This window comes from Pteronotus mesoamericanus, unplaced genomic scaffold (assembly GCF_021234165.1).
Source record: "Pteronotus mesoamericanus isolate MK-2021 breed Mesoamerican mustached bat unplaced genomic scaffold, CSHL_Meso_final contig_56, whole genome shotgun sequence".
Lineage (NCBI taxonomy): Eukaryota > Metazoa > Chordata > Mammalia > Chiroptera > Mormoopidae > Pteronotus > Pteronotus mesoamericanus.
Window position 1 is genome coordinate 13,371,137 of NW_026555201.1, and position 27,473 is coordinate 13,398,609.

The window sequence follows — 27,473 nt, forward strand, 5'->3', positions numbered from 1 at the left end:
CATAAAATACTTTTATTGACTGCTAATCATTTCATTCAGAATGGTTATTTATTTTTTCTCTTTCAGTAGTGGATACATTTTTGTTTTTAATTGGAGACAGCAATTACATGAAACCATTTCATTTTAAACATGAATCTCATAGTTGAATTATTATTTGAGACTTTTCTTATATTTTTTAAAACATGACTTTTCTTACCCTGCTTTTGATAGATAAATATTGACTACAATGTCTATGCTTTGTTGACGGCCACAAATAACAATGCTCTTAAAAAAAAAATATCCGAAGGCTGTGCCTACAGTCTGGCCTGCTTCTGTGTAATGCTAATTCACTCCCAGGGTTCTTCCTTCAACTAGAGCTCCTCAAAATATTTGAATTTACACTGGAGCTATTTAATTGTATGGTTCCTGGTGGAAACTAATACAAGGATCTGTCTGTGGATTAACATTTTCAGTGCATTCTTAGGGCATCAGATGAGCTACTTTTTTGTCTCCTAGTTTTCGAGGTGCTATAGATAAGAAAGTGTCTTCAAATGATTGCTCTTTCCCCCTATTTAGAATAATATAAACATAGCCTCTTTCCATTTTATGGAGGTAATTTTTTTAAGAAAACTTTCATATGGTGATTTTCTCATAAACCAAAATAGCAGGTATAATTTCTTCCAATGGGAAATATTTTTTATACATTCCTAAGCCCCACCCTGACAACCATTCGTACTAAAACACTATCAACTCCTATTAAAATGGCCAGAGTTACTTCAACGTTTAACAGTTATTTTAACACAGTTTAACATGGCATTTCCTCCTTCATTAATCATTCTATAATATGGCCATTTAACTGTTCTTGTTAAGCTATTTTGCAGCTATTACATGCTGTGTACTTCTAAGACTATACAAAAACCCCCCCAACAAAACATATATAAGATATTCCATGTATATGATATTTAACTACTAATGCAAAAAAAAAAAGAAATGAAAAATGCTAAAGAAGAAAGAAATCAATGAAAACAATACATTTTAGCAGGAATGATGCATGAGATTATTACTGCTATAAACTTGTAAGCCACAAGTACAGAGAGTGGAGAATTTAATGTAGCACGAACAAACTGTAGAATTGAATTAACTAATTAATTCAACAAGCATTTATTGAGTAGTTACTATGTAGCATTTTTCTCCCAATGATAATAAATGGCCTCTTCTTCTAGAAGCTTAAAATCTCGTTGAATAGAAGTTTTTTTTATTTTTTTGCCAGCTTGTCAATATTGCCACATATTCAATTTGCTTACCGCCCTCTTTCCTCCTTCTCTAGTTTTAAGAATTTCAGACCTCACAACTTTGGTTTTACTCCTAAATATATTTTCACTAATTCAGTCAGGGTTTTTGTGAATGATCGTTTATTCTGAAAGTAAAGCAGTTTTAGAAAGCGTTTAACTTAATCAGCGTATATTTGGATAGAAGTTTCCAAGTTACGGTTTTCCATATTCCACCAGGGGTATTTGGTCTTTACAGCTTTGCCATTAAATTAAGAAATAACATTTCCAATGTTTTCATATTGGAGTCAGTACGAGCCCTGTGTCATGTCGTCTGCTTTCCTCCTTGTTCCTGTGGATCAGGTGGCATTTGCTGCAGCTTTGGACACCTCCTTTTGTACACCTGATCCCGTCTTCCCTCACCTACTCAAGGACATCATTTCCGCAGTTCTCCCTTCTCTCTCCTGAGTCTATAATTTTTCCTCTTTGTTGGATCTACCCCAGCCAACATGAAAAATATGATGCCATTTCTCTCTACTAAACCACACACATATTCAGTCTAGCCTCTGTACCATTTCTCTCCTTCCTTTTACAGCTGAACTGCTGGAAAGTGTTGTCCATCTACACTGACTCCAATTTTTCTCTTTCCTTTGTTTTTCAAATGCATTCTACAGCAGGCTTTTGCCCCAACACTATGCTAAAACTGCTCCTGTCAAGTTCAATGCTGCCTCCACACTGCTGACTCCAATGGCCAAATCTTTGTCTTCATCTTGAGCTGTCAGCAGCACCTGACACAGCTGTTCTCTCCAACTCCTTGAAACACATTTTTAGCCTGTTTTTCAGGGCAACACATTCTCCTTTTAATTTTTTTCTCCAACTTATGGCCATTATTTCCAAGTTTATTTCCCCCCACCTTTTCCTGTCCCTTGGAGTGTCTGAGGATTCAGGTCTCCTACCGCTTCTCTTTGCTACCTACATTGGTGGTGACTTTATCCAGCTTCATGGCTTTAACTACCATTGGTTAATGCTGGTAACTTTGAACTTTACATCTCCAGCGTGGATTTCTCTCTTCAACTCCAAACTCCTGCATTCTGTTAACTATTTGATATCTACACCTGGATGCCTAATGAGTGTCTCAGACTAACATGTTCCCATTTGATATCCATATCTTTAGACTATTCTCTTGCTCTTTCTACAGTCTTCCCCATCTCAGTACAGGACAACGTCATCCCTTTAAAAATTATTTAGAGACAACAGTATTGTGATTACCAAGGGGAAGGGAGTGGTGGGAGATACAAGAGGGTAAAGGGAGGACAAATAGTGATGGAAGGGACTTAGAGTGGTGAGCGCACAATATAATATGCAGGTGATATAGTATAGAATTGTGCACCTGAAACCTTTGTGACGTTATTAACCAATGTCACTCCAATAAATTCAATTAAGTAACAAAAGAAAGAGAGAAAAAGTTGTTTAGGTTAAAAAAAAAAAACCCTTGGACTTACAGTCTTTTTTTCTCATGTTACATGTTAAAACCATCAACACATCCTTTTGATTCCACATTATTTACATATACCTGGAATCGGATCATTTACCCCCATTTCTTTAGGTACCACTCTCATTCCAGCCACCATGATCTCTTGACTAAATGGAGTTCAGAATAAATGAAGTGTGAAAGTTAAAGTATTTATTAGAACACAAGATATTTGAATTTACTGAGTTCTTGGGAAGGATATTGGAATTATCTGCTGATGTTGCTCTTCTGCTCAAACATTCCAATGGCTTCCTATTAGTAATAGAATAGAATCTGGAAGTCTTCCTTCAGCCTGCAAGACCCTTGAAGATCTGGCCCCTTGTTGCTACTCTAACCTTATCCCCTACTTCCCTCCTACTCACCCTCTATTTCAGCTGCAGTGCCTGCCTTGCTGTTTCTCTAACATACCAAGGATGCTCCAACTTTAGACCTTTGCACTTGTTTTTTCCTCAGTCTAAAGCACTTTTCCTTCAGATATATAAATATATGGTTAAAATATCATCTTTTCAGAGAGGTCTTCTTTGACACTCTTATGTGTGTATGTATGTATGTATTATTCTTGTTTATTCTATTACAGTTCCAGTTTTTCTCCTTTTGCCCTCCTCTGTCCAGACCACCCTCCACTCCTGCAGTCGATCCTCACATCGTTGTCCATGTTCATGGACATTCATACCTGTTCTTTGACTAGTCCCTTCTGTTTCTGTCCACCATTATCCCCCTCCCCTAAACCGTTTCCCTCTGGCAGTTGTCAATCTGTTCCATGTTTCCATGTCTCTGGTTCTGTTTTGCTCATTAGTTTCTTTTGTTCATTAGATTCCTGTTAGAAGTTAGATCATATGGCATTTGTTTTTCACAGACTGGCTTATTTCACTTGGCATGATAGTCTCCAGTTCAGTCCATGCTGTTGTGAAAGGCAGGTGTTCCTTCTTTCTTTCTGCTGGGTAGTATTCCATTGTATACATATACTACAGTTTTTTAATCCATTCATCTACTGACCCACCCTATTTAAATTGCAGCCTTACTGATCATTTCTCTTTTTTCTTCCCCAATAATACTTTTCTCCATAGTACCTGTTATTATTATTTTTATTATCTCCCCTAGTGTGTATTTTGTTTGTTCTCTTTCTATCTATTACCTGTCTCCACGCCCCCTACCCCTGCCAAATGTAAATCTCTATGAGAGCAGACATTTTTATCTGTTTATTTACTGCTTTATTCTCTATCCTTAGAACTATGCTTGGGCCAAGGTAGGCATTAAGTAAATTGCAGTTGAATGAATTTCAACTTAACCATCTTTACCACATCATAGAGGGAGAGAAAGCAAAGTTTTGGCTGCTTTGTGAGTCAAATAAAATATGATTTTAAAAACAGAATAAGCAAAGAAATAATAGAGATGTACCTTATTGACCTTAGACAGACAACCAGATGTTTCTCCTGCCTAAATGGGTTAATTTTGGAACAACAAAGAATTGCAATTTGGGACTAATGTGGTCTAATGCCAAATGAAAGGAATGTTCCTTTATTAACTTTGGGAAGAACTGGTGCAAATAAAAAGTCCATTGGAGGAAACTGAAAGTTTGAAGTAAAGCGACCTTCCTTCGGCTGAGTTATGGCAGTCTTCCATTGGCTGGCTGTCACTGGGCAAGGAAGAATCTTTTCTTCCTTCTTCTGAGGTAGCATTGTATCACTTCCTGTCAGAGATAAAATGTATTTGTCTTTTTGTTGGAGTCAATAGTTTTTATTGAGTAACAAATGCATGAGAGATCTCTTTTCTAGCCTCCTGATTCCATTTTAAATGAGATTTCTATCTCCAACCTTACAAACTGCTAAGGAAAATTTTTTTTTTTTTTGTAAATATAAGTGGGAGGGGTGAAAGATGAATTAGCCATAGTTGTAGCCACTTTCTCATTAAGGATCTATGCAAATGTATTTGTTGGTGAAAAACTGGTGAACTGATATCTAGAAGTAGTATTATTGACCTTTTGGTTTATTATCATGGACATTTTAGAGCAAGGCTATTAAGAAGCTATATTTTGCACCTAGAATGATTTTGCATTCTGAAAATGAAGTATCTAGTTCCCTATCAGCTTTTTTCCCTCCTGCCGTTCTTTGCAATGAGAACAACATTTAATCATGGGTTTGCCAACATTGATGAATATGTGTTTTATACTAGATACTCTCCTGTTAAGTACGAGAGAATCAGGAGTTAACAAAAGAGATAACAACCTGTGTCCTGATTGGGTTTATGTTTTAGTAGGGGAGAGAGGTAAACAATAAATATATAATGTGAGAAAGTTTTAACTACTCTAGGGAAAATAAAGCAGAGAAGAAAGTATCAAAAATGTTGCCAATGTTGCAGTTTTAAACAGGGAATGCCTAGCTGAAATGGTGACACACTTCACTAAAAACTTACAAGTGAGGGAACCCTAAGGAACAAGGTGTCTGACTTGTTGAAGAAATAGCAGAGACTACTGTGCCTGGAGCAGAGTGAGTGAGGCTCAAGTCCACGAGAGAACCACCCCAGCTGGTGAAGGATGTTGGTTGGTTATTGAAAAACATACACTTTTATTTTGAGCAGAGCCATTGCCTTGTTCTACTTGGGTTGCCCTAACAAAGTACTAAATACTGGGTGGTTTTAAACAACAGAAATTTATTTTCTTACAGTTCTGGAGGCTGGGAGCTCCAGGTCTGAGTGCTAGTGTAGTTGAGTGCTGACAAGAGCTCCTCACCTGGTTTGTGGATGGCCGTCTTCTTGCTGTGTTTTCATGTGATACTGAGAGGAAGCAAGCTGTCTGGTGTTTCTTCTTACAACACCCCACCCTCATGACCTAGTAAACTTAATTGTGAGTTTCCCAGAGATCCTCTCGCTAAATACCATCTCACTGGGAGTTTTGGGAGGATATAGTTCAGTTAATTGTAGGTATGACCTGGCCTGACTTAAATTTTTAAGGGATCGCATTAGTGGTCCTTATGTACTGGTGAGGGGTGGGAGGTCAGGGCCAAAGCAGAAAGAAGTTACTGCAAGAATCTGAGAAATAATGCTGTATTGGGCCAGAGTGGTAGCAGTGGAGGTGGGGAGGAGTGGGGAGACTCTGAATATATTTTGGAAGGAGAGTTAACAGGGTTTGTTACATTACAGTAAGACTTCAAATGAGAGTTTGATGTCAGTTCTCTCAACTACAGTTCAGAAGATTGTGACACGTTTGAAAAACTATGAACTTTCTTCACCAATCTCCCCTACCCCTGCTGTGGCTTACTTTTCTGTGTAGCTACAATGAAAGGGAGAAGTCTTTTTGTGCCCCCTTCTCTCTTTCTTAGTTATTTGAAATTAACATAGGAAGATAAATAATTTGTGTTTTCCAGACAGAGCAGCTATATTTAGAACAAAATGATGCTTGTATTTATCCTCTTCTGAGAGTGAGTTGTTTCCTTCACTGTCCATTGGTCAGTTTGGAGTTATTTATAGACGAAGAGCAATCCAAAACCCTAGAGAACACGAGGGACAGTTCATTAAAGTCTAGGCTGGGATTACTGCTGACAGGCGCACTGCCCATCAAGCAGTCTGAAAAGAAAGGTGACCATTCCCATAAACTTTAGAGCTAAATTGACTTATATTGAGATCAGAAGATTTCTCAAAATAGCTTCATTTCAAGAAACTGAAACCAAGGGATAGTTATGTAAATTCATGTTAAGCATTTAAAAATCAATTAAGGCAAAATGCTCTATGAGAGAGAAATAGTTGAAACACACTCTCCGCACCTTTTCTTTGTTCTAGTGTAATTGTGACTGTGTTCTTTACCCAAATCAGAACTTATCAGATGTTTATATTGTAAAGATATGCAGTGATTACTTATTCATTAATGATCGTGTCTAAGGTTTAAGAACTTTAAGTGGTTAGGGCATGATCAGGGCATCTCAACCTTGGACATTAAAGTCTTTTTATTGCCAGTTGAAGTAGGATTCTTTCACGGGGTTGAGAAAAAAGTATTTCACCGACCCACGCATGGGAATTTGTGGTGTGGCAAGGTTTACTTGAGTGGAAATCTGCCCTTGGGTTTCCAGTGTTCCATCTCTGTCTATTGCACCATAGAAAAAGTCCAACCGTGTTGTCAGGAAGGCCAAAAGAAGGGCATGTGTCCAGAGTTCCTGTGCCATGTTAAAGCCCAGTCCAGTCCCACTAGCTTAGCTTGTGCATCTGGCAGCAATCAGTTGCTGTCCTATGGTATCCAGGCTCCCACCTGGAGTCTGGGGCCATGTGGTTATGGAGAGAGAAGGCATAAATATATGAGAGGAGCACAGGTTCCAGGGTAGGGGAGTGGAGGGGGAGGCAAGAGAGAGAGACAGAGACAGAGACAGAGAGAGAAAAATTGATCCTTTGTTAAGCTGGTATGGGTTGGGACAGACCACGAGCTTTTTCAAAAAAACCAATCAACTTCCTAAGCTTTTGTGTAGGCTTCTGATCAATCCACCCCCTATTCTTTTCCCAGGTTAGATGGACCGGCCTCTATGGTCGAGCACTCCCCTGTCCATTTTGACTTCTGCTGAGCACATTCTGACTTCTGCTGAGCATGTGCTTACCTCCCACTGATCCCCACAATAATTCCACACTGGGTCAGGAGGGGAGGGGTATTAATTTCCTTGGTGAGGAAATGGCTCAATCCCTCTGGGGAGTGGGAAGCTATGTCTTCCTGGCTAAGCAAACAGGCTTATGCTCCCTGTTAATTATGCTCAACTATGTCTAATTCCCTTTATCTCTTTCTTATTAATAACTGGTTAACTACCTATGGTAACATTTTGATTTTTCAGAAAATGTAGGGTAATAAAAATCCATGCTGTAAACCATGGACTATCTACTTATAATTTTGCAATGTGAGGAGAAGACATGCTGTTGTAACCTGAATGAGGTGTACTTACAACATAGGTGATGGGTCATATCAAACCATAAAAAATTCAGCTGGGATGGCTGTTGAGAGATTATTACAAGAAAAACAGAACCTTAGAAAAAAATTTCTTGCAAATGTAAAACTGATATAATTATTTTGAAAATGAATTATTTTTATAAATAAAATCAGCTATTTTAAAGTTTTAAAATTGTGACATTATTAACCATGGCATGGGGGGAATCTAGAATTGGGACTGAAACGATATTTCAAATGGAAAATGTCACTACTGGCCCATTTTTAATTTAAAATTTTTCATTGTGTTTGAGAATTTTGATGCTGCTTCTTGTGGACTTTGAAATGTAAAATAGATTTAAGTGTAAAACAAATCTTAGACTGTGAGGGAGTTTGCAATACACTAGCAGAGCAAATCCAATGTGATAGTTGTAAATGAAAGTTTTAGGTCATTTCTGAAGCTTTTAAAAGGGTGATTTGGAAAGAGAGGCTGAGTTCCAAATGCTGTTTTTCAGTTGGTGGAATTTTAATGGTTTATAACTTTAGTTTTCCCTTGTGGGCTTTATCTTCACATGGGAAATAATTCATGAAAGACCTAGAGTCTGTCTTCAATCGTATAGAATAAGATTTTTTTAGCTTTTGAATTGTTTAGCAATTCTTTTTATTTATAGACTAAAAAATTCACTAAGCTGTACAATAATTGGTAGGTTAATAATGTTTAGGGTCATTTAGCTTCTTAAGTGCAGTAAGATATAACCTGTCAATTTTGAATAATGTTAATAAAGCAAGCTGGTAATTGATATAAAACCTGATGAACCAAATTTTTCTAGTGGACAAAACCAGCATTCCATGTCTATTACAGAAATTTGGGTATACTCAAAAATCATAATTTTTTTTACCTATTGCTAGGGCTAAATTATATCACACCCAAATTCATAGAGTGAAATTCTAACCCTGAATGTGACTGTACTTGGAGATAGGATGTATTTAAGAGGTAAGCAGGAGGTAACTGAGGTTAAATAAGGTCACAAGGATAGGGTCTTAATCTGGTAGGATTGCTGGTTTTATAGGAAGAGAAATAAAGATAACTCTCTCTCTCCCTATCTATCTCCTATGTAAGGATTCAAAAGACAAATGTCTACAAGGTAGGAAGAGAGCTCTCAACAGAGCCTAACTGTGCTGGCGAACTGAACTTGGATGTTTAGCCTCCAGAACTGTGAGAAAATGCATTGCTGTGGTTTAAGCCACTGAGTCTACTATATGTAGTTATTGCAGCCTGAGCTGACTAATACTCTGCGCATGGGCGTGAGTCACTTTCAGCATTGCTTGCTGAGTTTTGTGGTGGGGAGGCCAGTGAGGATATGGCCAAAAGAAGGGGCATAGCAACCACTTGAATGATTCAGGTTTCCCCATTACAATTCTATTTTGCCCAAGTTGCTTGAATCATTTAAGAAGAAATTACTGACTTACCTTCTTAAATATCTGCTTCTTTGCCTCACCTTTCTCTTACATCTGTAGTGAATAAAATGTGTGATTAGAAAGAATTTTAACCACGTAAAGAAGTCTCCGTAATCAATGTCATAGTGATAGGCAAACTGTCTCTAAAGGCTCAGATCAAAAATATTTTCAGCTTTGTGACACATACCATCTTGGTTGCAACCTTTCAACTCTGCCATTATAGCAATAAAGCAGCCATAGACAACATAAAAATGAATAAATATGGCTCTGTTCCAATAAAATTTTATTTACAAAACCAGATGGCTGGCCAGATGTGGCTCATAGTTTGTTGAATCCTACATTACTTGATAACCTCTTTGGTTCAGCAGTATAAAAATTCAGGTCCCTCAAACCAAGCAACCCTTATTAGGGATTTTTTTTTTTGTATATGCTGAAGAATCAAATGGAATTGATACATTCAAATTATGCAATTATTCTTCTTAAAGGCATCTGTTTACTCATAAATATAAACATAATACATATATTAATGGAATTTACATATCTATTAAATAAAGGTGTACTATATTATTTATATAGTATATATCAATTTGTTAATATATACATTTAAAACTATAAACTCTATATTTGTATACAAATATATTGATTTATACACACTGATTGCATATTAACATTTTATTTATTACATCTTCATATCTTACAAGGGGGCACCCAAAAAACCTGGAATTATCTTCTGGAGGGTGGGGCCCTTGTCGTACAGGCTTCCCCCACTAGGTGAATGTTCTAGGAACCCATCCGTATCAGTGTACCAGCTGGCGTTGTTGTGAGAGGCTGTGTTCTGCTTCAGTGCTCTTTTTTGAAGACTCTCTCAACGTGTTCACCCTTTTCATAATGGATGATTTACAAGTGTACCTGTCTACACCACGCTAAGTGTTCAGCAGTTTTTGACTGAAAATGTCATGAACCCAGTGACCTATCCTTTCTATTTGCTCGATCTTGCCCTAAGTGACTCTGTTTTGAAAAATTTACCCAGATGAAAAAACTCCTCAGAGGGAAATATATTGCCGATGTGGAAGAGGTGAAACAAAAAATGGCAGAAGCACTAAACAGCATCAAAATTGGCAAGTTCAAAAACTGCTTTGAGCAAAGGAAAAAAAGTCTTGATAGGTGTATTGCATCAAGTAGCGAGTACTTAGAAAATGACTGAAGGTTAAGCATTAAGAATTAATACAGAATTTTTCATAAATAAATTCCATTTTTGGGGTCTCCCCTTGTATATTACATATTCAAACTAAAACCATTATCTTGAATAACCTTATGTAATTTATTTCAAATTCACCAAAAATGAATAGTGTCTGGAAACTGACTTTTTGTCAAGATTAAGCTGCTCATTTCTCTTTGCAACTTCTAATAATATTTCAAATTAAAAAGGGAGATGGAAGAGAGTATGGCTGTGATTAGGAGGGAAAGTGTTTGCTGGAGATTTGAGAAGAAAGAAGATTTGAGATAGCGAGATAATTGTTGGGAAAGCAGGAGAACAAAATGAAAACAGAGATGTAATGTGATGGTATCATAGCATAGGGTCTCCCTTCACTGCATGACCATATATTGAAAGGAAAAAAAATTTTTAAATCTTTAAAAATTAAAAAAATATAAAATTGAATCTCTGCCAAACCAGGAACAAAAAAAAGCTGATACAAATGTCCTGGAAATAGATAGTGATAATGGTTGGACACCTTTGTGATATATTAGAAACCACTAAGTAGTACATTTTAAAAGGGTGGCTTTTATGGTATGTGAGCTATACCTCAATATAAAGAAAAAAAGGAAAAAAAAACTTATCTCAGATTTGTATCTACTGTTTTATAACTTGGAAGCACCTGAGAATACTGAGCTGGGGCTAGTTGAAAATACTCAGTGAAAAAAGTTTGTAGCTGTTTGGTCTTTTTTTTATATATATATATATTTTTAAGAAGATGTGTTAGTAACCCAAGGATCAACCTCATGGAGCAGTGAGCTTGCATTGTGTCACCCTAACTCCAAGCAGAAACATTTCAAACAGTGCTGGATGAGGGAATCTACAACTCTCCTCCAACACTGTAATAAAGAGCTCAAAGCAAATCTTAAAAAAATAAAATAAAGTGAATACGATTATCAATAATGCAAGCACAGGACAGACATGGAGTAGGGTGCAGACTTTACCAGGAGAGAGTGATGGAGAGAGTGCAAAGGAATTGAAGGCAGCAGCAAGGGACTGGTTAAATGATTACAGCGTTGTGTCATGTCTCTTAACCTGGGCGAAATGAGATCTAGGATATGAGAGGAGGAATGTTCATAAAAATGAGTTGGGATTCCAGGGAGGAGGAGGGTGAAGTACACTGGATCAGAAGAAATACAAGGACAAGACTGCGAAGATCGGATACTGCCATCAGGGAGTGGAAAGCTTGAAATGAAGACATGTCCTGCTGATGCAACAAATGACAGTGTCCAGGGTATGATCATGGACTGGATGAGGACAATGGAAAAGATCACTGAATCTGAGGAGATCAAGACCTCTCAAGAATTTCGAGGGATTATCAGTGTGGACATTGAAATCATCAGGAAGGAAGACTGTGGTGTTAGAAAGGAAATGAGTGTTTCGGGATCATCCATGAGACATCGTTTAATGAAATACAATGCCTGAGAAGCAACAGCAGATGAATTCAGCTAAGATGAAGAAGTTTAATTCATTTGCATCTATTTTAGGCAGCTAGGATGTTTAGAAAGGTGGTATAAAGGATACCTAATCTACAAGTAGCTTTAAACAACGTGGGTAACACTTTCAAGCTTGTATGTTGTAGCATGTGAAGGAAAAGTCATCATCCACACTGGAGAGAACCACAAGCAAGTAAGTATATGTCAAGATATAGCTAAGTTTTAGCTAGAGCTAAAAAGTAAACAAAACATTCAGAGAAAAATTAAGGACATCGGAGAATTTGCTAATAACACATAAGGTATTCCAAAAGGTAGAATGGAAAAGTTTGGGGCAGATGTGAGTTTGAATTAGATTAGGGAATGTGCACATATAAATGGGGCAAAGACTCAAGAGGAGAGATGCATTGGGTGCTTGGGATTATGGTGGTATGGAGTTGGATAGACTTGACTGTCTATTAAGGAAGGCCAACAATCAAATCTAATTTTCTTGGTTTACAGTTCTTTTCTTAAGCAGTTTCTTATGCTTAAGAATAGTAAGAGTTGTGCTGGGAGATGAGAGCCATAAAAGTCATGACATGAATACATGCTGCCCTGTGGATTTCCTTTAAATCTTTTTGAAGGTGGCACCTGCAGAATCTACCTGTTACCTGGACTGTTAGTCAAGTTTCTCAGTGTTTAGAATTTGAGAGCTCAGAAAGTATTTATTAGGTACTGGTGACTATTAACAAAGTTAAATTAAGCATGTGAAGGTAGGCCTGAATATAGTTCATCTTGATGTCTCCAAGTCTATGCAAGTAATTGTTTAAGCTGGTATTTCTTAAACTTTTGCCACCGTCGTGCATAAATGGGTAATGTATATCTGAGCATGTTCACATGAGCCGTGTGAATACGAATTGTAATTTCAACCCGTTCATTCTTTCCCAATAGAACACTGCAGAAAGCAAATACATGGTAATTCTTTTGATATATAAACTCTAATTCCACTATATTTTTGGAAGAGAAAAGGACTTATTAATAGTAAGCTTTAATACTTTGATGAAATTTGTAGTGGCATCTTTGTGATACTTGTGACACACTTCACATCTGAGTTTACCATTCTAAGATTTACTCTCTAAGCTCAGGACAAAATAACATGTCAACTATAACACAGCATTGTATCAATCAAAATAAATCAATCTCCATCCAAGAATGAGGATCAGTGTATTTTCTTTTTTGTGATCATTTATTTGTAGTTTTTTAATCCTGTGTCTTCAGTGACTGATATGTTTGACAACAGATATACAAAATCTGACACTGTTGGAACAGATCCTCAATTTTAGTATTTGCTAGATGTAAAAATGTGACAGATTCTGAAACGAGTTCCGTGTTCCCCGAGATTGACTATTTGCGTATGCACTCCTCTTTCCCACCCCACCCCACCCTCAGGGAAGACCCTCTCACAGTGTGAGGGCCTCCTTCCTGTGGTCCAGGTTCTGAAACATGGGCAGCAAGACCTCAGAATGAAGCTTGGTGAACTCAGTATTTTGAGAAGAGGCATTGTATCAATAAAAATAATATCTTTTATTATTAGATATACAGATCTGAGATTTAAGTCCATACCTAATTCAACATTTTTTTTTTTTAAATTTTCTGTATACAGTCCATGGTCGTACTCAGAACATCATTTCCAATAACCTGGAGACATCTTCATTTCAAGCATTCCACTCCTTGGTGGCAGCATCCTATATTCACAGACTCACTCTTCCACTTCTGCTTCAACAACTCACTCTTCTTCTTCTGGGGTCCTAAATCCACTAATTCTTTACATTTTCAGGGCCATTTCTTCTCTCACATCCTAGATCCCATTGCCCAATCAGAAACTTCAAATGATTGTTCCCTTGATCTGAAATACTTTTGACTCTCTCATATTTCAGGAATATGTTCAAATACTGCCTCCTATCAGAGATAGACATTCCCTAATGAGCTTATCAAAAGTAACTACCCATTAAACCCCATATCATCCTTTGTTTTTTTCTATAGCACCTATATGCCATTGTATTACATATTTTGCCATTTCTATAACAGTGTCTACTTATTCGATTGGAAGTTTCATGAGGGCAAAAATTTTATCTTGTTAACCATGTGTGGTTTTTCAGTGCCTGACATATAGTAGATGCTTAATAAATATGTATTGGATAAATGAATGATGGAAAAATCAATAGTTCACTTTTTTTCTTTTCTATAAATCTGGACTTTTCAATTGTTTTAACTCAGCAGAACTCAATTAAAAAAATTAAATCTAATTTTTAGCTCCAAAACAGACAAAAAAATGCAAGCAGAACTTCTCTTGTTAATGGGGGTGAGGGATTGGTAGGATGTCCCTTGCTCTACCCTTTCTTTGGGAGGTGCAAATTGAAGTGTTGCATACTTAATGTTGATGGAAATATTTTCATTATTTAAGCTTAAAGTGTTTCCAAGTTAATAGAAAAATTCAACTCGAAGTTTTACCTGAACGCTAGTGTTAAAAAAGTCTCCACACAGTGACCTTGGAGACTCCCCTCAAGTTAGATTATGAAATTGATTTTTCAGTAGAGGAACATCTAATTCTTACTAAAAAATATATATATATATAAACCATTCTATCCAGCAAGTGGGTCAATTTCCAGTTACTGGAATGATCTGATGCAAATGATCTGACAATTTTTTTTGTTTATTTAATAATAATTATAAATCACTTCTCAGCTGCTTAAAAAAGTATAAGAAATAGGATTATTATCCCCTTATTCACATAAGAACATAAATGTCAATGTCGTGAATTACGTTTTTCACCAAAAATGGTTTTTTTAACTTGTCATAATTTTTTTATGAATATACAAAGGTAAACTTTTAAAATGTTATATTTACTAAGATTCTGGCAAGAGCTTTATGTAACAAGACACAGCATAACAGGCTTGCCATTCAACTTGTATACAGTGAGTCTCAGCTTCAATATGAAGCTGTTACAAACAAGACAAAACAAAACCAAAAACCTGCTTCTCACATGCTAAATATCTTGGCAAGAATGCCATTAAATGCAGTAAGGAATTCAAGATAGCAAGAATAAAAAGTTAATAAAAGCTAAACGTTACAGCCTAAACAAAATTCATACAAAAAATAACTATCACTGGTTACATAAAATCTTTCTAACTGGTTAAAACTTAACAGTATAAAACATGCATCTTAGAATCTTTAGCTATCAAATTCAAAAAGTATCAGTGTCTACTTGAAATGACTCCTCTCCAAAGCCAAAGTGTAGTCAAAATTAATTCAAATGTTATAACACATTCTAATACTAAAAATCATTCAGTATTATCGAAGTAGAGGTAAATCCCAGAGCTTCCGGGGCTTTCTTGTACTGCAAAAGGCCATTTCTCTAGTTCATTCAAAGCAGCATACGGCAGAGCCCAAGGATGTTCCTAACCTCAGTAAAGCGCAAGACTGCTGCACCCAGCTCTGACCTTCTCATGAAGCATGGCTACTGTGTCCACAAAAATAGGAATTATGAGGATAAAAGGCACACTATTCTGCTAAAGGAAATAGCAAACCACCCCCATCCCTAAAAGCTCCTTGCCCAGGTAAATAATAAAAGTATACAAGGGGAAAAAAATTAAAATACACTTATCTACAGAGTAAGGATACTGAAATATCAATGCAATCCCTCCTTCAAAAATGTTAACTAGAGTCATCTGGTCATTCTGTTTACATCTTAATGACGCATCCAGACTCAATATCTGTTGGTTTATCATTAGATACTTCTAGTCAAAAATATTAACTTTATCCCCACATAACAACCACTAGTATGACTGCAGTGTATAATCTCCCAAAGTCAGTAAGCAATGGAAGAGAAAAAGACAGATGTTCAGGCAGCAGGCAGCTATTGTGGCCCTTTCACACAGCGGCATTCTGAGGGGCTACTGAACAGTCCAGGAATAATTATAGAAACAACAATATTCATGCATTTTAGTAAATATGTCATTATTTTCACAGTTAAGATCTCCTCAGACATTGCACTTTATAAGGGAATCCTGATTTTTCCTAATGTCATGGTGAGTCAGGACTCGAACTAGTGGCCTTCTTTTTCTTTTTCTTACTGTGTTTCTTATGCTTTTTCTTTTTTGGTTTTTCTGTTGCTTTCTCTCTGTCTTCACTGCTTTTCTTCTTTTTTGCTCGTACCTCCTCAATATAATCTGATTCTGATAAGGACTCAGATGATAAAGGTTTATCTTCAGGATACATCTTTCTCTTTCTGCTGAGTCCTTTAATGTCCTTTTCTTTCTCAGTTGAATCCTTTGACTTCTTTTTCTTTTTCAAACTATCCTTACTATCTGATTCAGTCTCTGACATAGAGCTTCCAGAAGATTTATGTGAATGGTTCTTCTTTTTCTTTTTCCTTTTTCCTTGTTTCTTATCCTCGTCTTCAGAATCTGAGGAACTGCTGGAAGAATCAGAGCTTGATGAAGAAGAGGATGAATACCTACCAGATTTCTTCTTTTCTTTTTTCTTTCTCTGTCTTTTTTTGGATGAACTCTCACTTCCACTTAATAATTTCTCTCTGTGTTTTTCTAGTTCTTTCTTCCAGTTCTCATTCATTTTTTCTTTAAATTCAGCCAATGCCTTGGAGCCTTTCTTTTTCTTTTCTAGTTGTTTCACTTCTTCCCAGGTAGGCCTTGGTCGATTCAGATAATCTTGGATCGTTGGCCCTGAAGACTGGACTGGACCCCTTGATCTGGCCATTGCTATTGGGTTCATATAGGCCACGCGGTTATCCCTCTTCCCCATGGTGCTGGACTGCGCGCACCTCCAGACGCCTAGGGAGACCAGGCCAGTGGAGCAGCGAAACGGGTCCACACAGGTCCTTACCCAAAAAGGGTTTCTTAATCATGAAAAATATTATAGCTCTTGGCAAAAGCTAAAATTTGCATGCAGAAAGTTCAAATTAAACCCAATTCATAATTGATGAGGCATATAAGCTGCAAAAATATTTTTCTTTCACTGGATTTTACATGACTCCTGCATATGTTCAATGAAAAATGTTCTTTTCTTCTTATTTGTTATTAAAGTGTAGTTATTCTTATGACTTTAAATACAGACTATTTGTTGTTGTTTATTTTTACAATGAGTAAACTTTCAATGATAAAATTTCTAGGTTCTTTATTGCCATTGAATCTCAACTACCTGTGGTCTGTTTTAAAATGTTGATAAATAGGGCATCAAGGGAGAAAATGGAGTGTAATGATTTCAGTTTTAATTTCCCACTCTACTGCTAACTCACTGTTTAATCTTGGGCAAAAATCTCTCTGGACCTCAATTTCTTAATCTAATAAATGGGAATCTTATTATTGTTATTTTCATTTTTGTCTAGGATATTGACAGATGAGTATCAAGCCTTTTGAGTCAGAAAGTGACTTACTTGGTGAATATAGATTAGATAGCTATGGAAGTAGGTATCTAATTAAATTCTTCTGTTCAATTAGGCAAGTGTGTATTCTTGCGTATTAGTGAAATTTTAAACTGAAAATTCACTTACAAGACACTGCAGCAGAAAATATTTTGCAAGGTGATCAAGTTTATTAGTATAAAAGTTATGTTCTGGTTTTGGGGAGTTTTTCCATGGTAATATACAAAAGTAGGCATTAGTATTAACTGCTATTGGTATAAAAAATTCTTTTGTTCAAAGAAGAGATACGTCTTAGACTACACATACATTTATTTAATATGGAGGTGTAAGCAAAATCAAATTATGCATACTGACAAAAACTCTCAGGATAAATGTGTTTGTTATGCAAATTAGAAGCTGGGGGTCTAGGGAGGCACAGATTCCCAACCTGGGAAGAGGGAGTACTTTGCAGAGCCACTGGCAAAGATACTTTTCAAGATAGTATCGTATGAGTCACATATTCATAAATAATTTAAATAAACCACATCCTTAGCTTATCGGAACAATTTAAAATAAACCATATTAGGAGAAATTTATAGATTACATATATTTTGTTAAATCACATATTTGATTTTACTGTTTATTGTATGCTATTTAGATTTGAGGAAGGCTGTGATTACTGAATTCCTTAATTAGGAAGGCTGTGATTACTGAAATACTGTGTACATAGAGTAATGTTCTTTTGTTATTATCTTACCTAGAATACTTCTTTGCTTGAAGAAAGCAATTTCAATTAGAAAAGGGTAATATTAATTGGCTAAAATAATTTCTCTTGAACTATTACATTTTATATGCACTTAAGATAATCTGAGGAGAATAAGAAATTTTTTAAGATAAAATATTTTGAGGGTTCTATTCATCCATTTTCTCCTTTTTAAAAAATGTGCATAACATTACTATTTAGCTTCACTTCATTTATTAATGACATATACAGAGGTAGGGAAAAGTAGATTTACAGTTATTCATATGGAAAAGAATATCAAGTTATGATTACAGTAGCTTTATTGATATTATAAAAATAAACTCTGTGGTGTACTCACAATTGTAAACTTACTTTTGCCAAACCTAGTATTTACTAGGAGAAGAAATGTAACAATTAGAGAATAAAGTTTAGCTTCTTTTATTTATATTTTAAAATGATATTTTAAAGTGATTTTGGGCTTTCAGGAGGCTTTGTCTTTTTTTAAGAAAGACTTCCATGACAATTGTCATTGTTCCAATATCTCATTGGGAGGTTAATACATACCTGTTGCTAACAACAGTAACAATGATAGCTAACAGCCACTGCAGTCTTACTGTGTACAAGGCATTGACTAAGCATTTAATGCATTATTAAGCATTTCCCCTAATAATTTCATCCATTACCTTACTGAATTCTAATATTCGTATTTGGTATTACTATTATTTTCATTTTACAGAAGAGAAAACTGAGCTGTAAAGAGGTTTAATGGCTAGGGTCACTGTGATTCTGTGATTTATAGCAAGAAAAATATATTTGGCCCTCCTCCCAGTTTCTGCACAGCGCTCCAAAAATTCTTGGTATTTTCTTAAGTGATGAAAGCTATAAAGGTATATTTTGTATGTTAATGAAATAACTTTGATGGTGGCTGGTTGCCAAGAGAACCAACCAAGGGATTGGAGGGTTGGAACTTTCAGTCACACCCCTCAACCCCCTGGGAGGGCAGAGGGCCTGAAGATTGAATCAGTGGCCAGTGGCCAATGACTTTATCAATCATGGCTGTGTAATGAAGCTTCTATAAAACCTAAAAGGCCGAGGTTCAGAAAGCTTTCGAGTTGATAATCTCATGGAGATTTGGAGAAAGGGCTCTGTGCCCTTTTCCTTACCTTATGCATCTCTTCCATCTGGCTATTTCTGAGTTACGTATTCTTTTATAACAAACCTGTGACCTAGTAAGTAAAATGTTTCTCTGAGTTCTGAGAGCTGCTCTAGCACATTATTGGAAACCAAGAGGAAGTTGTTGGAACAGAGCCACTTGACACGGTGAGGGGTTTTGTAGAACAGAACCCTTAACCTGTTAACTCGATGCTGTCTCCAGGTAGAGAGTATAGGCTGCCCAGCTATACTCTTGGTATACTCTTCGTACTCTTGGTGTCTTGGAGAATTGCTTGCTGGCATGGGGAACCTGCCTTCCACGCCACTGAAACTGGTACCAGAATTGATTTAGTGACATTTGAAGCAAGTGGAAAAGTAAGGCTTTGCACTCAAGCAGGGTGCTCCAGAGCCTGCAGGTGACCTTTACAAAAACATAGATGTTGATTTCCTTTCATACTGGCAAGTGACTGTTTAAGAAAAGTGATCAAGTTCACATTACCAATAGATTTTATAGAATACTTAGGAGTGCCATTAATAAGAAATATTTGTATTTATATTCTATACTACTTAAAAATCTACCTGAACCATTTAATATATCTTCAAAGAACGTTAACAACAGCTTTCTAAAGTTCAGTTGGAAGAATAGAAACAGATGAGCAATAATGGACCCCAGATATTTGGAAAAGGAATGGTGATGGGGATGGGATAGGGTGGGGGCTGGACCGGGAGCAGCCACCCGGCGAGCGGTGAGGCAGTGCGGAGCTGAGTTGGCGAGAGAGGAGATCCCGGATGTGGAGAAGCTGAGGAGAAGGCATGGGAGGAAGATGGACTCGGTGGGGAAGGGGGCCGCCACCTCTGTTTCCAACCTGCGGGGGCGGCTGTCCGGGGGCCGGCCGCCAAAGCTGCAGCGCAACTCCCGCGGTGGCCAGGGCCGAGGTGTGGAGAAGCCACAGCATGTGGCGGCCCTAATTCTGGCCCGGGGCGGCAGCAAGGGCGTCCCTGTGAAGAACAACAACAAAAAACCCCCATAAAAATAAAAAAAAATTAAATAAAATAAATAAAAATAAAAAAAGAATGGTGATGGCTGGGCTGGAGAGTGCTTGCCTTTCCAAATGCGAGTGATCGAGCTGCCGAATGGGATTGCTGGCCTGGGATGAGTACCATTTTTGTTGTGTTTCAGCATTTTGGTTAAAATGATTACGTTTATTTATTTTATTGACTGAATTCTGTTAACTTTCAATGAGATTTCCCTATTGGTTCCTGAACAAATTTCTACTAGTTTGCTGGGGCCACTGTAACAAAGTACCATAAATTGGATGGCTTAAGCAACAACTACTCTAATCTCACTGTTCTGGACGCTGAAAGTGCAAGGTGAGGGTGTTGTAGGCAGGTCTGGTTCCTTTTTAGGGCCGTCAGGGAGAATCTGTTCTGTGCCTTTCCTAGCTTCCGGTGGTTGATGGCAGTCTTTGATGTCCTTGGTTCATAGAAGCATCACCCTCATCTCTGCCTTTATTTTCACATGACATTCTCCACATGTGCACCTATTTCTTCTGCATGGGGCCGCCTCTGTGTGCCATTTTTCTCTTTTTTTATTATGACACCAGTCATACTGGTTTAGGGCTCCCCTAATAACTTCATCTTAAGTTGATTACCTGCAGAGAACCTATTTCCAAATGACACATTCATAGGTCCTGAGGGTTAGGATTTCAACATCTTTTTGGGTAAAATAGTATTACCTATAACAATATCCCATTCCAGTTTTGACAATGCTGTTTCTTATATAATATCCCCACTGATTTATTTTCAGCAGGAAACTCTTTTCAGTCTTTATTTACTAAGGTAAGAGATAATTAGTTCACATTGGGGTGGCTGCCTGTTTCTGTGGTGCCTTCACTCTGCCTCTGGAACTGGGAAGCTGCTGTAGGCTGATGATTCCTTTCTCGCTAATCTCCCTTTGTTCCATCCACCTGACTTAGTCAGGTGTCACCTTCTCATTAGGTGGTTCTGGCATAAGATCATACATTGAGTTCAGTTAGTTCCAGAAAAAGCTGATGCCAGTAATGGGGGAACAGAGGTGAGTAGTATATAATCAACCCCAAACCATACTTGCGTATGAGCGTCTGTACACACACACACACACACACACACACACACACACACACACACACACACACACACACACACACCCCCCCCCCCGCCTTAACAAGCTGAAAATCTAGTGGTACAAAGAAACACAAGATGCCAAACGTGGCAAAGGCTACAATAAAGTTTGTTTCAATTGTTGTGAGTGCACAAAGCAGGCACGCTTGCTTGCAGAAGTGGTGATTGGAGCTGAATCTTGAAGAATGAAGGGGAAGTGAAGAATAGGAGGGGCATTCAGGAAGACAAAATAGTAAAAGCTGACCGAATTACCCTGGTCACGGCCCTATTCAATGCACTTTCGCATTGTTTGCTATGTAGCAAGTACTGTTCTAGGTGCTTTATATCTCTTATTTCATTCTCACAGCAACCTGATGAGACACGTCCTCATAATTTCCATGTTTCTAATGAAGAAACTGACACTCAGAGAGATTAAAAACTTCCCCAGGATCACTGGGATTCGATCCCAAATTTTACTGATTTTGAATATTTATATTTACCTTCAAGGAGTGATCGATTCCAGAACAATGACCTAGCGTGGATTCCCAGGGACCTTGATGGGACATAGGAATAGGACAGGCCACATCAAAGGAGAGCAATATTTCAAACCAAAGGTTAACCAGGTTCTGGAATGAAGTCAACACTGGAACCCAGCTAGGAATTCCAAATCCGACTTTTATTTGAAGAAGATAGCCAAAAAGGCGGGACCTAACAGGCCAGAAAACAGAGTCACCACAACACATCACGGGGTCTTAGAGCGCAGTAAAGGGGGTAGGTCCTAGTTGAAGGTGGCATTAGTAAGCATTTCTGATTTTGACTGGGGGTAGAAAAAAGAAAATGTTAAGGAGGTCAAGTTGACTCAGACTTGACATCTGTGCTATCTATAGCTAAGCAGAATGCACACAAACATATATGTTGTGTGCATTTCTATAGTATCAATACTAAGTGTGTTGCACTGCGTATGAGCCACCCTACCTGGGTTAAGTCTTAGCTCTGCTATTTCCCAGATATGTGGCTATGGACAATTTAGTTATCCTATCAGTGCCTCTGTTTCCTTGTCTATAAAATAAGGGTAACAATAGCATATACATGTAACACATATGCCCATATCTAATGTATAACTTCTTAATTGTTAACAGCTATTAGTTTTTATTAGCTGTGATAAATTCTTCAAGGAGATTGTAATGAGGTAGAGAAATCCAAGTAAAAAATCTTTAGAGTATAATCTTAATGAACAGTGAACATGTATTGAGTACCCACCATGTTTAAGGTGTGTGCTAGAAGCTTTTAAGATCCATTTAGTCTTTAAGGTATCACTATTTCTTTTTACAACAGACAAAACTGAGGCAAGGAGAAAAGGAGAACAATACAAGGGTATATATGGCAGAACATTGTCCCAGGATATTGTGGTAACTGTTTGGTGGTATGTATTTGGAAAGGGGACGGAAAGCCTCATGGAGGAGATACATGCTCAAATTTTGTCTACTAACTTGCAAAATACTATATATAACCTGACTATTTTGTTCCTTTGAATTTGCCTCTATGTAGATCACTAATCAAGTTAATATGTTTCAGATGTCTCCACTTTCTTCAGTGGTTCTCTTTCATTATCAGATTTAGTTCTCTTGTTTTATGTTGGTGACTCTCATTTTTAATACTTGCTTAATGCCTAACTATACTTTTCCCCAAAGTCATCCCTTACCTGATTATGAAAACTGCTATACATATTCATTGACATCCTCTGTTATTTTATTTTTCTCTCTCCACATCTGCTCTTCAAGTGGCTGGGCCACAGAATGGAAAATTAAAAACAAACTGTGCAAACAAACAAATAAACAAAAAAACTATTTGGCTAACTCAAAGAGGTTTTTTTATAGATCAATTTAAAAGCTCACACAAAATCATTGTGATGTTTCTAAAAGGATGAATGCTTGGTCAGTATAATACAAACATAACATTTATTAGAAATTATATTTGCAAGCAAGTTAGCAGCGTTGCATATATGGAACAGTTACTGAGGACAACATTATGGGGTGGATATATCAAATAGATGGTCAGTGTCCCTGTTTTTATTTTTATTTTTTTGTTGGTTTTTTTTTTGCCTTTTCTGACTAATCAATTTATTTTATTTTATTTTTTTAATTTTATTTTAATTTATTTTTTCAAATACATTTGTCTCCTGTTTGTAATTCATATCACTATTACCTTTGCACAAACCGTGGCTTTGTAGGACTTGCCAACTGAAATAGCTCTCTCTGTGTCTCATTAATTCCTCTCAATATTCAAACATTTCTTTGCTCACTGGCCCGTAGAACTTCTACTACTGCTCTTCTGCTGAAAAAAGAAAAAAAAAAAGGAAAAGAAGCTTAAAGAGGTGACTTGGCTGCTTTACTAGAAAGCATTCACAGATGCAGGACTCTGAAGGCTTCTATATAAAATAATGTGTTATATTATTTTAAATACTGTGTTTGCAGAGCTCATACCACTAAGGATTAAAGGAATGTGCTGTGACAAATCTGATTCTGAGTAGGATTGCCTTTCCCAAAATAGATTACTTGCATTCAAGTAGAACTTTTGATTTATGAGAATTAGGGCTTTCCAGGGTTTTGAATAGTGCTGTACACAATGCCGGCAGATTGTTGTTTCCACTGATACTCCCAGTGGAAGTCCAGCAAAGATCTCTCAACTTGCACTATCATTGCTTTGGAGCAGGGAACAGGGTGTTCAGGCTTCTCCTCTTGTAAAAGGCACACAGCCCTTACAAGGATTTTTACTGGTAGGTTTTCATTGTCTTAATAAAAAAAAAATGAATGGAGGTATACTCAGATGTTTTTGGTGAGGGTAAATTTTTCTCCTCCTGATGAAAACGAAAATATCTACTTCTTTTAAGTATTATTAAAATATATATTGCTTTTTTAGAATGCTTTCAGGTTCTCCCTCTCCTTTCCTCTTTATAAGATATGTATTTATTGCTTTTGCTTTTTTTCCTACTACAGTTTGAGTATTTTTGTCAAGTAACAATTATGAAATTTCAACATCCCATTACAGTGGACAATGTCATGTAGTTTTACTTGAATTTTCTATAAATTTTATTAAATAAATAAATTAAGTTTATCTTGTGTAAATAGATAAATATCAGACTTCTCACCATAAACATTACACAGATATTGGCCAAGTATGGGTTAAAAGTTTAAAGATGAATTATTGTAATTTGTTTAAGATTATTAAAAATGATATCAAACTGTAATGATGTTCCATTTTCAACTGTGGCAAATGATAGAAGGATGTCATGTAAGAATAGAACACTTCACTATACATGCAGAATTAAGAGGGAATAATTGCTAAGCTGCTCCACCCCTTATCAACAGTAAGGCCTAAGAATCAGACAAGATTTGCGGAAATAAATTGCTAAAAAGATTTCTTGTCAGAAAGCTATGGCCCTGTGGCAAGACCCCATTCTACCGCCTTTGGGAAAGAGATGATATTTCCCCCACGCACCGAGTTAGTTGGGGAAGACTTCACTGAGGCAACTTAGAACTTTATATGTGTTTCATATAGTTGGAAACCACAGAGGACTAATGTCTGATTTACATAGGAGAAAAATTACGGCAGATGTAAGCCTGAGGTCTGACTCTTGCTTGAGAAACCTAGAGGTAATAAGAACTTGACAGATTGCTGTTTGACACAGCTCAGAGAATGCTGACATGCTGTGATTGATCTGTACTTCTAGAGTTTGTCAGGGCAAGGAATGTGGAGCATTTCCTATGGACTAAATACACCCTACACAACCCTGATCAGAGTGGCTTGCCTGGGCTTCATTCCACAAAGTGAAAAGTTGCCAGTTCAATTCTTGGTCAGGGCACATGCCTAGGTTGGGGGGTTGGTCCCCTGTCTGGGGCATTTGAGAGACAACTGATCAATGTTTCTCTCTCACACTGATGTTTCTCTCCCTATTTGTCCTTCCCTTACCCTCTCTAAAAATAAATAAAATACATCTTACGCAGGAGAAAACGTATGGAATCACCTGAGGATTTATCCAATGGTCATCCTCAGAGGTTAACAGTTTATAAGTGTGCCATCAGTAGCCAGGGGTTAGGGAAGGCATCACAAATGATCGTCAGGAACAGAATCCCATGCAGCATGCCAGGGATGATCCACTAAACCCTTACTAGGGTCAACTTTCTTCATTTGCCAGGTTCAGAGAGCCCAGAGCCACCTATCTGAGTAAGTATTTTTTTGTTCCCTTAAATCTTGTACCCTTATCACCATGACTGCACATACAACTTTGCTCCTGGAGAGAAGCTAATTAGCAGCGAGAGAAAGGGAAAGAAGTTGCACACAGACGAGTTATAGTAGGCACCCCTATTCATGCTTTTGCAATAGTTTCTGGGGTTTCAATTACCCATGTCAGCCACAGTCCAAAAATGTTAAATGGAAATTTCCAGAAATAAACAATTTATAAGTTTTAAATTGCACATCATTCTGAGTAGCATGATGAAATCTGGCATCATCCCTCTTCATTCCATACGGGACATGAACCGTCCTCTTATCTATCTCATTTTATCTCAATATGTAGCATTATGTAGGCATGTACCATCTCACATCATCAAAAGAAAAAGAAGGGTGAGTAGTACAATAAGATATTTTGAGATAGATAGAGACCACAGTCACATAATTTTTATTACAGTATATTATTATATTTGTTCATTTTATTAGTAATTATTGCCACTAATATCTTACTGTGCCTAATTTATAATAAAACTTCATCATAGGTATGTATGGATATGAAAAAAAATGTACTGGTATATAAGGCTCAGTACTATCCGTCGTTTCAGGCATCCACTGGGGGGCTTGGAATGTGTCCCCCTGGGTAAGGGGCAGGGAAATTCCTGGACAGTAGAGTGGAATAACAGAGGAACAAAATGGGAAAGAAATTGAGTAAAGAGAATAAAAGAGCAACAAGATTTCTTTCAGTACAGCAGACTCCAGGCCAAAGAAGGCTAATGTTAATAAGGATGAATTGAAGTAAGTAAGATCATTTAATGCTAATCAACGTTTAAAACTTTTTATCCAGGGTGGGATATTCAAAACATGAGACCTACCAGAGTTTTCATCTGGAGCAGAGGATTCTTCCCACTGAATAGAATGTAAAGTAAAGGTGTGAGACAAATATTATTTCTGTTTTGTTCACAATTAATATGGGCCAATAACAAAAACATCAACAAAGTATGCAGAAAACTTTAAATAAGGATAAATTTTAGAACTTCTTGTTTTGGAAATATAATGGGTAGGGATTAGTTGGATCAATCTTTGATGTGGAATAAGAACTGAAAAATGCTACATAAAATAGAAACAAAATTTTTTAAAAAAACCCACCAAAGATCTAAAAGGACAATAAAATGAAGGAGAAGTTAGTTAAAGGGCACAAACACTCAGTTTTAAGGTGAATAAGGTCTGGGATCTGATTTACGTAGACTACACGTAACTCTACACGTAGACACCATAATGACTACAGTTGATAACATTGTATTGTGTAACTGAAATTGGCTAAGAAAGTAGAACTTAAAGGTTCTCATCACCGCCCCCAAAAGTAAATATGTGAGGTGATGAATATGTTAACTCAATTGTTTAAATCCTTTTACAATGTATACACATATGTAGTAGTCACATTGTACATTTTATATGTATTATAATTTATTTGTCAATTATACCTCAATAAATCTGAATGAATAAATTAATTAAAAATGAATAAAAAATCAGCGGAGATCTACCAAGTTAAAATATAAACAAAAGCTTGGCACAGAAGATTAAAAGGATCCTTGAATCCTGCTTTTTTCTGAGAATGTTTGCCACAGGATGTAAATTCAGGTGAAATTGGGATAGGGTAGACAGTAAACAAACCCAGGGCCCACTTTGGGTGAGTGGTTTAATAGATAGCACTCCTCCTATAGGGCTGCAAACACTGAGGGAAGAGGGGGACTTAGACGTAAACTGACTCCTGTCTTCCAGTACCATGAGTCTACAAGGAAAGTCACCTTGATGCCAATCCACCCAGAGCAGGGAACTCTCAGAGGGGGTAAAACCACCATTTGGTTCTCATGTGTATGTGAAACCCAGCTTTCCATAGGTTGGTGGTTCCCCAAAACTTTAATTCTGTTTCAATTCTTCTGTATTATTATGATCTTATTAATGTCAGAGTTTTCTAGCTCTTCCTAATATGGCAC

At 37.0% G+C, this 27,473-nt stretch overlaps 2 protein-coding genes across 3 annotated transcripts in view; one reads left to right on the top strand and one right to left on the bottom strand.

Moving 5' to 3' along the window:
• TRHDE (thyrotropin releasing hormone degrading enzyme) overlaps positions 1-27,473 on the top strand; it is a 393,263-nt gene that overhangs the window by 116,834 nt on the left and 248,956 nt on the right. The gene's annotated exons all lie outside the window — the stretch shown is intronic.
• On the bottom strand, positions 15,881-16,618 carry LOC129075897 (protein FAM133B-like). Its single transcript, XM_054580123.1, has one exon. It carries the CDS (start codon positions 16,616-16,618, stop codon positions 15,881-15,883), a length of 738 nt encoding a protein of 245 aa, XP_054436098.1.

Bases quoted from the DNA above. Each gene is read 5' to 3' on its own strand.
- LOC129075897 (XM_054580123.1), bottom strand. From the start codon at position 16,618: ATGGGGAAGAGGGATAACCGCGTGGCCTATATGAACCCAATAGCAATG.